This window comes from Cygnus atratus, chromosome 1 (assembly GCF_013377495.2).
Source record: "Cygnus atratus isolate AKBS03 ecotype Queensland, Australia chromosome 1, CAtr_DNAZoo_HiC_assembly, whole genome shotgun sequence".
NCBI classification, from domain to species: Eukaryota; Metazoa; Chordata; class Aves; order Anseriformes; family Anatidae; genus Cygnus; species Cygnus atratus.
In genome coordinates, this window is record NC_066362.1 from 148,719,328 (window position 1) to 148,733,739 (window position 14,412).

Sequence of the window (14,412 nt, forward strand, 5' to 3'; positions counted from 1 at the left end):
ATTGAAAAAATAATCACGGCCTATAAAAGTTTTGGGTAACACAAGCGCAGTAACTCTTCAGCTGCGTAGCACCTCGCCACAGGACGCGGTGGTTGCTGAGGCAGACCCCAGCCCCCCGTGGTGGTGGGGGAACACCTGAGGGCGGCTCTGCCACGCTTCCCGCTTGTGGTCCGTACCCAAGACAACACCTGGGACCGGGCAGCCTTTCCCAACGCCGACAACCCACCTTATCCCCCTCCCCACAAACACACAGTCCCACAGAGCGCCAGCCCCACACAACCACCCCACAACGCCCCCGAAACTGGCGTCGGCGACTGCGCAACGGTCGCCAAACTCGCGCATACGCAGAATGAAATGCTACCTGCCGGGCTTTCCTCCCGCAGCGCCGCCTCTCATTGGCTACCGAACGCTGCCGAGCGGCTTCGTGCACCTCCGGAAAACCGCCAGAGGCGGGGGTGGCGGGGAGGGGGAGAAAACGGCTCGAACGCGGCGCGGTGCATTGTGGGGCGGGAGGAGAGTCATCGCTCTGCTAAGGGCCGCCATCTTGTCTGCGGCCGGACTTGCTGCCGCTCTTGGGGCCCGCTCTTCGTCCTCGCCGCGAGGAGCGAGGGGACAGAGAGGGGACGAGGCGCCCGGCCGGCGCTGATGCGCCCGGAGCCTCCCCGTGCATTCCACGGGCGCTGCTAGCGAAGGGGGCGGGGGTAGTCGGGCGGCCACCGGCGCGGCCTTTCCTCTCCTCGGCCGGGATGGGCCGGTCCCGCAGCCGCAGCTCGTCCCGTTCCAAGCACACCAAGAGCTCCAAGCACAACAAGAAGAACCGGAGCCGCTCGCGGTCCCGCTCGCGGGAGAAGGAGCGGGCGCGGAAGCGCTCCAAGTCCCGGGAGAGCAAACGCAACCGGCGCCGGGAGTCGCGGTCCCGGTCCCGCTCCAACACGGCCCCCTCCTCCCGCCGCGACCGGGAGCGCGAACGCGAGCGCGCCTCGTCCCCGCCGGACCGCATCGACATCTTCGGGCGCACGGTGAGCAAGCGCAGCAGCCTGGACGAGAAGCAGAAGCGGGAGGAGGAGGAGAAAAAAGCCGAGTTCGAGCGGCAGCGGAAAATGTGAGTGCCGGGCCTGGGCTGGGGGCATCCTGGGGGGGTAAGGGGGAGGGAAGGAAGGAGGTGCGCTTTGCTGTAGTGCCTTTCTCTCCTCGCCTTCTTCCCCCAGGCTGTAGTCCTTTGCTTATGGGGGAAAAGGTGCTTAGGCCCTCTCTGAGGCCTAACTTCTGCCTGTTTTCCCGCCATCCTCCCCTTTCCTAAAGGCTTGTTCTATCAAGTGTGCTAAAGCCGCCCACTCAGAGCGAGCGCCTGCTGCACGTCGCTTCCCTGTCACCCAGACGTGCTGCTCACTCCCTATCTGTCGCTCTCCTGCGCTGCTCTTAAACTTCTTTCTGCCTCTGAGGCCTCCGCTCCCCGCAGGCTTTGTGCTGCACTGCCACACTTTCTGCCCCTCCCCTTCTGTGCGTGGTGCTTATTATGCTTCGAGCGAAGGCATTTAAGAGTTGCCCGTCTTAGGGTTTCAAGAAGTGCTAAGCAACCATTGTTGTAACCTTGCATTTTACTTTACTTTTTTTCGTTTCTCTTCAAATGGAACAGTGAGATCCAATGATTTGCTTCATATAAAGCTTTTCCTTTTTCAGTTTTCATTGTGGGGAATGTAATAAAGTCCTAAAGTCCATAAAGATAAGTAAATCGTGTTTAATGTTGGGTGTACGTTTTAAAGTGAATGTTGGTGTACATTAAAATGTCTATCAATGTCCTTAAGTTAGGAAAGAGACCTTCAGCAGAGGTAACAACGGATGTAAGAGTTGTGCTAAAGTGATGCTTTTTTGATGCAGCCCTCACTCCTTAGAGTACCGAGTCTAGAGATAGTACTTGCACATGTGAAGCCAACTAGTTCTGTTAATTCTTTGGTGGAGCTTTGAATTTTACTTCAGCTGTGCTATTCTAATGAAATACTATTTGTAGTTCAGAAGGTATGATCACTCTGAATTGTCAGTTTTTTTTTGTCGATAATTTCCTTTGCTAACTTCAGAATTTGACAGTGATGTCATAAAAACTTAACATAGCAATACAAATTCCCCCCAAATCATTACATGTTTTTTGAATCATTAACCCAAATTTTGCAGTTTACAGTTTTTTCAGTACCTAAATAAAAAAAAAAATCCACACACCTTTGGAATGTGCTTAACAATATGTTTAAAATATTTGATCTGTTTTGCTTCAGTTGAGTGCTTCAATTGAAAGTAGCCTGTTCATTCGATAAGTTTCATGTAGAAACATAGATTTCAAGTCTATTTTCTGCAATGTTTTCTATGCAAGTCAGAAAACTTTGAAATTGTACTCATGAAGTCTCTGCAGAACAAATATTTGGTTGATATTGGCAACAGAATAGTAAACTATTGAGTGAGAAACAGCATTGGAAAAGATTAGACATAGAATTTTGATGTTTCCAAAATGCACTTCAAATTTCAAAAACAATATCAAACAATAAATTTTAATACATACAGCATACAAGTGTGATATCTGAACTCATTTATAAATTGTGTTACATATACTCAAGTTAGAAAAGAAAATAGTTAATTCAGTCAGCAAGGAATTACTTAGCAGACAATTTGTGTATTGAAAGTGACTTTCTTATAGTGTCTGTTCAAATCTTAACACACAGCCTAACTCCCGATTTTACCTGTAATTATAGTTTTCCGTAGCAAAGTTTTCATAAAGATGGTAAATAAGCATTTTTTTCTTTAATTCTTTAATTCTTTAATTTCTTTAATTCTTTAGGAATTAAATGGAGCATACTAAGATATTTTTACATTAATGGCTTCTCTGTTTCTCTGGGATTATTGCTCAGTAAGTCAGGGTGATAAACTTAAATCTGTATATAATGTACTATAAGTGATAAAAAAAAAAGAGTAGTTGATATTCACTACTAAATCGCTGAGGTTCGTATCTTTTTTTGTAACTTGATTTTCTTGAGACACCCAGTAAATGGTTAGAAGTATATTGTCGTTATCCATAAGCATAAGGTAGTCTTATAAATGAATTTTGAGAATAGATTTTGATCTTAATCTGTTTCACTTCTTTTTGTTTCCAGTGCTCCAATAAATGTAGTCCTGTATATTCAACAGTTATATTTATAAAACTGTCATTGCCTGTGCTTGTGAAAAGATATATTTGCTCGATTTAGTGGAATACAAATGGAATTTGTGGAGGCGAGAAGAATGAAATCTGTGCAACGCATAGTGCTTAATTTGAGTGCATCATTGATTGCTGAGGATATTTGAAAAGTTACTTTAGGCATGAGTGTTAGGTTTTTTGTATAACTTTATTTATCATTTATCACTATAACTTTATTTATCATTATTCAATTAGCTAACTTTTATTCTCATTTTCCTTAATATTAAAGGAAAGCTAAAATAATTGAATAAACAGCTTTATGAAAAACGGATTTCTGTAGAAAAGACTTACATATCATTTCAGGACTGTATAAGTACTTATGACTGAATAAATAATCCTAAGAGGGAATAATTTTTTTCTGAAAAAATAAAGAATTATTTGGATATAAAGGGTATTAACAGATATATGTGTGTGTGTGTGTGTATAAATAAAAAAAACTTTTGACCCCTTCTCCAACTTCCATCGAAAAAAGGCCCACAAGTTACTGACTTGGCAAAGACATGGGTCTGATGTATTTTTCTGGATACTGATAGGGACCTTTTTTTCCCTCAAAAAATTAACTCAAGATACTTCGTCACTTTAGAAAAAGTGAGCACTGGCCCAGTGTGTCATTGGAAAAGTTTGCTATATGCTGAGAAATGGAAGAATAAATTTTGTCTTCTGGGGTTGAATGTCTAAGTTGGGGTTTCCAAAACTTTTCAGTGAAGGAGAGGGACTATGCGTTTGGTTGAAAAGAAGATACGTAAACCATTTCTGAGCTTTTCACCTTGGTATTTCAGCTGACTATGTAGATTTGCAACCTATACTTCATAATCATAATATGTGAAGTTCTTTTTATGTGTCTCAGTATAAATAAAATAGAAATATGCAAGAATTATGAAAATGACACTATATTAGGATACTAACAATGATTGATGTCATTCGAAATTGTGGCTTTCCGTTGCTGACAGGCCACAAGATAGGTTTATAAGATTGTTTTGTATTTTATGGAATATTTAAAATGACGGTTCAGTTTCAAGGTCAAAAAAGAGCAGCATTCTCCCCCAAAGCCTGTAATAATCCTAAATGAATAGTGCCATCTGAAACATAGCTATACAATATTCACTTTGTGTAAAAAGAACATAGTTAATATTTGGATATCTAATTGCCGTACTGTACTGGTGATTACTACCTGGAAGATTTTCTTTCTTTACTTGGTAATAAACCTGGGAATTGATCTAATCATTCTGTATCATTTTTAATGAAAACTTAAACAGTGATCAAACTAAGTAATAATGCTGTTGCTAAACATATATAAAGAAAAGCTGACATTTAAAAAATGCTTCCAAAGTTCAGAACATGAAAAACTGTGAAGGTTGCAAGGATTTATTTAGCGCTTGGTGTTGGTATATTGTGTTTTGGATAATTATGGTGAAAACAGGGTGCTGCAGTAGACAAGTTAGAGGAGAGCTGAAATATTTGAAATTTGATGAGGTATTGGATAAATAGATTGCAGAAACAACACCTAGAATTCTTACTAAATATTCAAATTATAAAATGTATCGCTTCTGATTAGTTTGGTGACACTGAGATGTTTGTTTTAAGACAAGATTTTGCAATATATTATGACTACCTTTTGAAACCATGTAAATTCCTGAAGTGTGAAGGATGGCCAAACTTGGTGGAGCAGTGTTCTTTCCCTAAAAACTATGGGTTTTCATATCAAGAAGTAGTATGATAAGCTGTCTTCTTTAGCTTAACAGTCTAGAGGTAAGGAGAGATATTAAATATGGTATGGTCTTAATGGTCCCTGTGGTTGAAACACAGGTTGCCTGAATGTTCACTACAATACATTCTTCAGTGTAGGGAAAAACATTATTGAAATATCCAATCTACGTGAGTAAAGCATAAAACTATTAGAAGTTGATTCAGTAGTGTGGCTGGTGCTCTGCATTTGCAAGAGTGCAACCATTTTTATTGATTAAAAAGGTAATCTTCATGTTTGCATTTTCTAGCCGTCAACAAGAAATTGAAGAGAAACTTATAGAGGAAGAAACTGCTCGAAGAGTGGAAGAGCTTGTGGCTAAACGTGTAGAAGAAGAGTTGGAGAAACGGAAGGATGAGATTGAGCGAGAGGTTCTCCGCAGGGTGGAAGAGGCTAAGCGCATCATGGAAAAACAGTTGCTCGAAGAACTCGAGCGACAGCGACAAGCTGAACTTGCAGCACAAAAAGCCAGAGAGGTAACGCTCGGTCGTTTGGAAAGTAGAGACAGTCCATGGCAAAACTTTCAGTGTCGGTTTGTGCCTCCTGTTCGGTTCAGAAAGAGATGGAATACTGCAAATCTAATTCCCTTCTCGTATAAACTTGCATTGCTGCGAAACTTAATTTTTAGCCTATTCAGAGGAGCTCACTGATACTTAAACAGTTATTCTCCTAAAACCTGAACAAGGATACTTGATTTTTAATGGAACTGACCTACATATTTCAGAATTGTTTGAAACTTTTGCCATGGCTGCAGGATTTATCAACGGTCCTTTCTTTTTCGGGGAAGGGTATTAAAATCTGTAATTATGTATCCTTCATTTGTTTCATTTTGTTTACCTAGACTGTAAGAGGCTTTTGCCTTCAGTCAGGCAAAGAGCAGGGTCCAGCACTGAGCTGCAGTACCTGTCTTTAACAAATAGGTTTCTTACTCTCCATTCAAAACAAACATTTTCCTTGAGCATACATTGGACTAATTCTGGAACTTCGAGCATAAGCCCATCCACGTCTTCACGAAGGATCTATGTCCAAATCATTATTTCCATTTTTAATATCTACTAACAATTCCTTTTTTCCCTAGAAGTTATAAAAGAGCAGGTTGCCCATGTCTGAAGGCAAGCTGAACATGTGACTTGGGTTGTGTTTTTTTTAATCAGCAGCTGGAGCAGAAGCTGAAAATGTCTTTCTGTGAGACAGTAATTTGCTACTAAAGGCTTTGCCTGCCTGCCTGCACCAGTCATTCCAGGATCCAGAAATGTCAAGACAAACTTTAAATTGTGTGAAGAAAATTTACAGTAAACAGTCGTGTGTCAAGCACCTTTTTTACTCTGCACTTCATGTACAGTTTATTTTAAATGAATATATTGATTGGCTCACAAAAGGAGAGGTAGTAGCAATGAAGATTTACCCTTCATATTAAATGTGACCTGTCTGTCACAGAGTCTTTAAAATTAAAAACAGTTACAACAAATATTAGGGATATTAAATAACATTTTTTTATAAGTTCAAACCTTGACTGTAAAGGAATTGAAGTTGAATTTAGACATTTAGATGTGTATATTCAGCAAATGCTTTATATATACAGGTTTTTGTTTGATCAGATTGATGATTTTTTTTTTAAGTATTTTTGCTATAGTCAATATGATGTGGAGACACCCCATCAGTTCTTTGCAATGCAGAATAAACTTCCATGCCTGGAGTGAAGTGTGCTAGCTAGTAGCTGGTTACTAGTCATAGTAAGAAGTTTTCTCTTCGTATGCTTGCTTTGTTCATATTAACTTTTTTTTCTTACACAGACACAAACCTCTGGCTAACTTTAAATCTTCCAAATATTCAAATAATTTGGATATATATTATGTGAACTGAAACACCTCAAAATCTTTCACGCAGTCTTCATATTTATGGGTTGCATAAAAGAGTTCCATAAAATTCACCAAGAAAGCAACAATTACAAGGCGTTATTTCCTGATCTTGCCTTTCCTGGATTCCAGAATTCCAAGTTCAGACTGCAAATGACAGTTTCATCTGTCTTAAAATTGTCAAAATACTGAATGTTAAGTCCATTTTCCCCATGAAGGAAGCCCATAGCTCCATGAAGTATGGATTACCATTTGTATTTTTCACTAACAGTAAATGTATTTTTCTTATTAATTGTTTGCCTTAGGAATGATTTACATATTTTTGTTCCTTCCTATCATAAACATCTGCATTCCTCAGCTCAGCCTTCCTTGTATGTTGTTTCTTTATAAATGGTTGAGCTGCTGATGCAGGTATTGCCAAGCTAACAGTACAAATCATTTTAAAGAGGAAGCTGGCGCGTATGGCAGCCGAGGAGCACACTCTGCAGGACACTGGACAAGACAGTAAATATTCAACTTTTAATGCTGATTAAAGGAGTATAGGTAAAGAATACGTAGGTATACTTAATTGGTGAGACAAACTATTCACTTTATTTATATTTTATATATTACTTTTTAATTTGGTAAATACTATCGAGTTTTTGTAGTTGTCCTTGTTGATTTGTGTGATATTAAAATTGTAGTAATAAACTGTCAGGATTCTGTGCTTAGGGAGGGTTTAGTTGGTTGCTGTTTGGACTGGGCGGGGATGATTTAAATTTAGTATGAGAGATGAGACCAGTTTTAGTGGCTGCACAATGTACCGTTGTGAGACAAGATAGGTGGCTGTAAAGCTGCCACTTTAAGTCAGTTCACAAAAGAATTCTGAGAAAGATTAGTGACATACGGAGTTGAATGTTATACTTTACTAACATCTTGCCCTGTCCTCCCGTTTAGGAAGAAGAGCGTGCAAAGCGTGAGGAACTAGAGCGAATACTAGAAGAGAATAATCGAAAAATTGCAGAAGCACAAGCTAAACTGGTATGTAAAGACGTAGTTAACAGTTTTATAGAGGAATACAGGTCTCTCTGCCTGATTTGCAACACAATTAAAATAAGCAGATCAAAGCTTTCTAGACTTTAACTTCTCTGTTGCCGGTTATGTCAGTAGCATTGCTCTGTTTCCCTTGAGAATAAGAGACCAGACCCTTAGTAATAACATTAGTCTGAAGAAATACTTCTAGTCATTTATTAATTTGGAGGAAGATTGCTGCCTTCATTATTTAAAAAAAATATGTTTTTAACTATCTCATGGGGAAGGTTGAAATGAATTTGCAAACATAGCTTCTAGAACAGAAATAACTTATTCTACCTTGTTGAGCAGGACAAGTATAAACTGAATTTGAGACTAGGATAAGGTTGGTAATGCGAAGTGCTGAAAGAAAATTTCAACATGTGCTTAAAACTTCTAAGTTCTGAAAGTCCATCTTACATTGATCTCCAAAATTATTTAAGCAGGTTGCTTCTTCATGCAAATGTTCAGTATCACTTAGCTGATTCTAATCAATTCATGATAAACCAAACTAAGCTTTTTTTTAAATCCTGTTTGAATTTTATCAGTTTCAATTGCTGAAGTGTTTATAACCTTCTCGAGTAAATATGATGTTTCTTAAAACTGCTTGAGCTACGTCTCCTTCAGATCACGCTCTCCACTGGTGTTTGTGCTTTATCCTTTTCCCAACCTTATATGGGGGAAACAGGATAATAAGGAAATTTGTTAAATGGTGTAATTAACAAAATAAGATTCAGAAGACCACCTACCTTTAGAAGACCACTGGAATAGCTGTAAGAATCTTAAGTCAGTATAAAGACTGACCTTGTTACAAATCAAATAGAAATCACTTTGAATTAGGAGGGTCTTATAGATAGATCTTGGAGGTGGGAGACCTTTGTTTGAAGGTCTGTTATTTCATTATATTATGACTTCATCTGACATGACAGGTGTCAGGAAGATTTCTCTATTTATACACTGATTTTTGTATTTAAAATGTAATACGTTGTTTGCATAGCAATGCTGAAAAACATTGTAAGTAAGCATTCAAGGTTTTGATAATGTTAGCTATGAATGTAAAAAGTTTCAGTGTTTCTTCTAAACTCACTTTGTCACCATTTTATAAATAGTTCCATTGAACCAGCTATGGCATCTAGCTCAAGTATGCTTGCAGTATGCAGGATTGGATATTGGATACAGACTTGTAAATTGCTGTTATGACTACAAAATGTGTTGGCCTAAATTCTACCATTTTCATATGTAGGCTGAAGAACAATTGAAAATTGTTGAAGAACAAAGAAAGATTCATGAGGAGAGGATGAAACTAGAACAAGAGAGGCAACGTCAGCAAAAGGAAGAGCAAAAAATTATCTTGGGCAAAGGAAAGTCTAGGCCAAAACTGTCCTTCTCACTAAAGAGCCAGGATTAAATTGCAACTCTGAACTCTTACAAGGAAAAAAAAAAAAAGAAACAAAAAACAATAACAACAAAAACTTTGTATGGTAGCTTCATGTTGAAGTGGTTTTTTTTCTCTCAATTTTTTTTTGTCTTTTTTTGAAAGTCTGGAAAGTTAGCTTGTTCTAATAGGGGCTGTGCTCTGCAATTCTTAATTTTTTTTTAAACTTCCATTAAGTTAAACCCTTATCAGATCATTGTTGCCTTTTAGAGGGAAATCTGTTCTCATACGTTTTGTTTATGTATTAGTGGTCTGAAAGATCAGGTCACTATGAATTGTGGATGATCTGATAAGGTTTTACTTGACCTACTCATCAGAGTTTGACTCTGATAATTGACAAAACTTTATACTGGGTATTGCTGACTCCTTTTTTTTTTTTTTTTTTTTTTTAAGTCAGTAAATACATGAGTAAATTGCCATGGTATTACTGGACCTCTGTGGCTTACTGTTAAATCAGTGTCCTATGATACTGTCCCATTGTTGCGCTTGATGTTCCTGATACAGGTAAGGAAATAGTTTGTCATTTCTGCTATGAATACATAGAGAGAGTTCAGTATTGTCTCTGTTAGATTTGTTTTTATTACATTGACAGCGTTCAACCAGCGTTCCCCATTGTGTAAATAAACCAATTTGCTGAATAAAGTGAAAGTCTTAAATTCATATGTTTAAGTAAATTTTTTTAGTACACTTCTATAAACAGCTGTAAGTGACAATTCACATTATTAAATTCAAGACTATAGTGGTATATTTTTAATTTTGCTTTAAACTATTGTGACTTCTCCTACTTAAAATGCAAAATTACACACAGTAAAAAATCCCTGCAGTTGTGAATGTTTTTAATGGCTGCTGCTGTTTTCATGAATGTTGTTTTTTTCTTCTGACTGAGACTTATTTCAACCGTAGTATCATGTTTAAACAGCTGTATGGCTTACTGCACCCACACCAATACTTCAGTATCTAATCCCCTTCAGTTTGCCTCATAATATAATATATTGTTATAAGTGAAGATCATTACCATATAATAAATCTGATGGATCCTAAAGGATTTAAAAAATTAATTTTTCCCCCCAAAGGAAAACAGAAAGTAAGACTGTTTAAATGTATTGTTTTAGCCATAAAGCAACTGTTAGGCATATACAAGATCTTGAATGTTACCCACTTGTATGTACAGGTTTTATTTTGAAAAATACAGATTGAAAACTATATATAAAATCCCCTTTTTGTTTACAATTCTTCTACCAAAACCTGGATTACTATGTCTTCTCCAGTTTTAAAACTTTTTTCCTGTTGGTATGCAACATCTGTAGTAAACATAGGATGAAAAATATCAGTAGTTGCCTGAGCATTGGAATGTTGCTGGACAAAGATGGAAATAATTCCTGATATTCCCTACGGATCTGTTTCTGTAGATTTGGCAAATTAAATGTGAGAGCAAGTTGAGTGTGTCACTGACAGCAGTATATTCAATATGCTTTGTATGAAACCTGGGCTTCGGGGCAGATTGATGTGTATCTCTTTGTCCAGTATGTCAAGAAAAAAATGCAAAGAGAGTAAAATACCTACAGTATTACTGTATTTAAATTTGTCTCTATATATTGTATTACAAGAGAAGGTTGAAGGTTGCTTAATGCATAAAAAAAACTGAAGCCAAATAAATTGTGTACATGACCTGTTGGCAGGAGCAGGTTGTATTTAAAGCTCAACTGATACCTGTATTTCTAAAACAGAAAACAACCCCTGTTCCCTTAAGAGAAACAAGCTATTAAAAGTCAATACTCAAACAGACCTACGCATTTTTGTTTCCTCTCCTCTTCTAAAAGTGAGAAGTTACATTCTCATACAAGCAGCTCTGGGGTATTAGGCTTTTATGTTCTACGTCACCAACTTGCTGTCAAATAGTAGTAGTTGTTCTTTATACTTAACCTCTCCAAGCTTAAGTCACAATTTTATTTCCGTTCACACATTTAAGACTACTCCGTGGACAAAGTCCACAGTCAGAATTAGCCCCTTCCACAATTCCACAGCTTCTTACGTGTGATTCCTTCTCCCTTCTCTCAAAAAAGTAATAACAGCTACATTTTTTTTAGTGTGGAGGGAGGTGGGCAGAAATATAGTCAGTAAAAACCACCGTCTTTAATGTCTTAAAACACTCTTTAGTTGTTAGCATTTTACAGACCTGGAATGGGTGGATCTTGTATTTGCATTGTTCTGGGGTTTTCTTTCTTTTTTAAATTACTCTGGGACCTCTGGGATATTGTTGATTTCTAGGGAAATAACTCTCACTTTGGAAGGGGGGTAAACTGACATTTAATGGTAAGAACTTCAGATGTTCTTGTTTTCCCCTGATACTCATCTAATGCAAAGTACGTTAGAATGTAGACATGTATTTAGGTAATGATTAAACAGTGTAAGCTTGTGTGTGTGTCAGTTTCCGTGAAGATACTAGTTTACCCAGAAAACCTGCTGAAACTGCTGTTAGAATGTGTCGGTTGTTTGGTTTTTATTTAATTTGTTTTATCTTCTTACAGTTTGAACTTTAAATTTACAATTGTTGGTTACTCTAGCAGGTTTGTTGTACCATTTTTTTGTTCCCCCTCTCCACAGTGAGATGGGTAAGCGTTTTTTTTGTTGCCACCTGCCTTGAGCAGTAGTCAGTTTCTGTACCTGATAACAGAGGAGAGCTTAGTTTTTCTTAACCCTGTTCATAAATGTCCTGGAGAATTATTTTAATACCAGACAATGCTGCCATCCGGCAGATGCAGGAAAAAGTAGAAGACAGCATTATCCTAGCATATCTGTATTTCATAATGGAAAGTTACATTGGAGATTAAACTTCCTCTGTCCATTATCATTGTTATTTTTCCAAGTACATGTGGAAGGCTGACTGCTGTGAAGTGGAGAGCTGGTGTCCTTGATGCTGCTCAAAGCATTTTGGTTGGTGAGATGTCTTAAGCTGCCAAGCAGTGGCACACCTACATATAGAAAAAAAGATTCCAGTGTTAACTTACTAAAGTATCAATACTTCATCTATTATCTTGTTTTTTAAAAGTGTATGTCTTCATCTCTCCTTTTCTCTTAATCTTTGTGCTAGCTCGTGAACCGTGACCTTTCTGTTGCCCTTGCTGGCCTGCGGATCATAAACCCACCTTCCCCGTGCTATTAACGCACGCTCTTAAGACATTTGAGTGTTTCTCTGCTGTTCTAAAAGTGTACCCCAACCATGGAGAGGTCTCTTAGAATTGTTTGTGATTTGCTTTTAACTGCATGAAATGTTGTGTTAAACGTTTTCAGGGTATTTGGGATGTGTACTTTGGCAAGTGGGAGGAAAATGATTAGCTGTGCCCTTGTAGGGTGTCAAGTGCAAGTTCAGGTGAAATTCAAGTTGATGAATACTTTTCAGTTTGCACTGTAGAGGTGATTTATTTCAGAAGGAGAATTGTAAAGTAGTCTGTGTGCCAAAGGCCCTTTCCAATAAGGGAAATGGTAGAAGTGCCCAGGCTCAAACAGTTTTGGACTCTAAGTCCTGTCCAAGTGGAGCAGAACCATGACTTTTTCATGCATCTCTGTTTCATTTTCATGCTAGTACCAAATGCATGCATGTTGGGGGGTTATCCACCTCTTCCAATGCCAGCTGAGGAGGGCTCAGTCTTCGTTGGTATTTCCATACAAAACAAGCTTATTTTTGCTATCACCTTTCCCAGACTGTGACACGTAGAACCAAGGGGTATGCTGGCTCAGTGGTCAGCAATGTACAAAGAAACATAAACCTTTATACAAAGACTGGTAAGATAGCAGAAGTGTGGTCCCTGGTCTTGTTTCCTACCCTATACCGCAAATAAATAAGAATTTTTGTTTTCACTGAATGCTAGTGAGAATCAGTATAAAAATACATCAAGGACTGAAATGCACTTTTAGGATGTACCAACTTCTCTGATTTTTATTTCAAGGGTGCTTGAATCCTATGGCTATATTTAGGAGCAGCCAAGCTCCTTTTCTAAAGAGCTATGGTTAACCAAAATTGTGGTTATAAAACACACGGAGAAGACAAAAAAACATCTAGATATACATTAACTCTACCACAAATACAGAAGATACATTGTAATGGTGTTAATGATATTTTAGGAGCTTCTTCAAGTATCTAGCAGGCTTGGCCTTTTTTACAGTAAAAACTCTGTTTAAATCACTTTTTAAAAGTGTCAATAACCCGCTTTTATTTGTCATTAGATTTGGCAATGCTTTTAAGTTATATCTTTACCACTGACATTGGTGAATTTTCACGTAACGACGAATGAAGATGGGATTTTCCTCTTAAAAAATTACATTTATAAGACCCTGTCCCACGTATTCTCATTCCCGACGCTTAGACTGATGTTTAAAAAAGAATCGAGGATCGCGGCCCCAGTCCCGCTCCCGTTCCGATTAGCTGTCTTTTTGTCGCGGGTTTCTTAGGATCAGGGCAAATAGTTATTGTTTGGTAGGGCCCGCATCGCTGCCGGAAAGAAGCCAAAACGAATTATTCCGGGATAAACCCGACTATTTTTTGCCGTAAGGCTGGCGGAAGTAGAGGAAATAAAGGTTTGCGGAGTGCAAGTGGCAGAGTCCTGATTTATTTTTTATTTTTTTCCCCTTGAAGGTAACGCTCACCCAGCAGCTCCGTCCGTCCGTCCATCCATCCCTGTCCGCGGACCACTCCCGTCGGCAAGGGCAGGCCGGGCGTAGGGGGACCTCGGGGTCGCTCCCCACGGCGCCAGCAGGATTTGCTCCCCCCCTGCAGCCCGGCCCTCGCCGCTCGGTCTAGCAGCAAACCTTCCCCGCGAATCCCGAAATCCCTCGCCGTGCGCCTTCCCCGTCAAACAGCCCCAACAGAAGCCGCTTCTGCGGCCGCAGCTCTACTGCTAACTTCGTGTTTTGCCTTTTTTTTTTTTTTCCACGGATTATTTCATCTCGCCCCTCCCTCCCGCCCCAGCCCGCAGCCTCTCCATCCCTCCTTGTCCGCGCCCCGCTCCTGCGAGATGCTCGGCGGCTGGGCACGGCTCCCCCGACCCCCTATGTCAAAAGGGGGGACCCGAGGAGGGCAGCGACTCGTTCTCTGGGTTTCCTAGCTGCT

The 14,412-nt window shown here is 39.2% G+C and overlaps 1 protein-coding gene across 1 annotated transcript; it reads left to right on the forward strand.

Annotated features, from left to right (window-relative positions):
* Positions 1-477: 477 nt before the first annotated feature.
* On the forward strand, positions 478-9,965 carry ARGLU1 (arginine and glutamate rich 1). Its single transcript, XM_035557118.1, has 4 exons — positions 478-1,102; positions 5,215-5,440; positions 7,757-7,840; positions 9,114-9,965. Exons 1-4 carry the CDS (start codon positions 747-749, stop codon positions 9,276-9,278), a joined length of 831 nt encoding a protein of 276 aa, XP_035413011.1. The 5' UTR covers positions 478-746; the 3' UTR covers positions 9,279-9,965.
* Positions 9,966-14,412: the final 4,447 nt, after the last annotated feature.

Excerpts from the sequence above, each read along its gene's own strand:
- ARGLU1 (XM_035557118.1), top strand. The coding sequence starts at position 747 with ATGGGCCGGTCCCGCAGCCGCAGCTCGTCCCGTTCCAAGCACACCAAG. Across the intron at positions 1,103-5,214 it reads TTCGAGCGGCAGCGGAAAAT|CCGTCAACAAGAAATTGAAG; the intron begins GTGAGTGCCGGG and ends TGCATTTTCTAG. Across the intron at positions 5,441-7,756 it reads CAGCACAAAAAGCCAGAGAG|GAAGAAGAGCGTGCAAAGCG; the intron begins GTAACGCTCGGT and ends CCTCCCGTTTAG.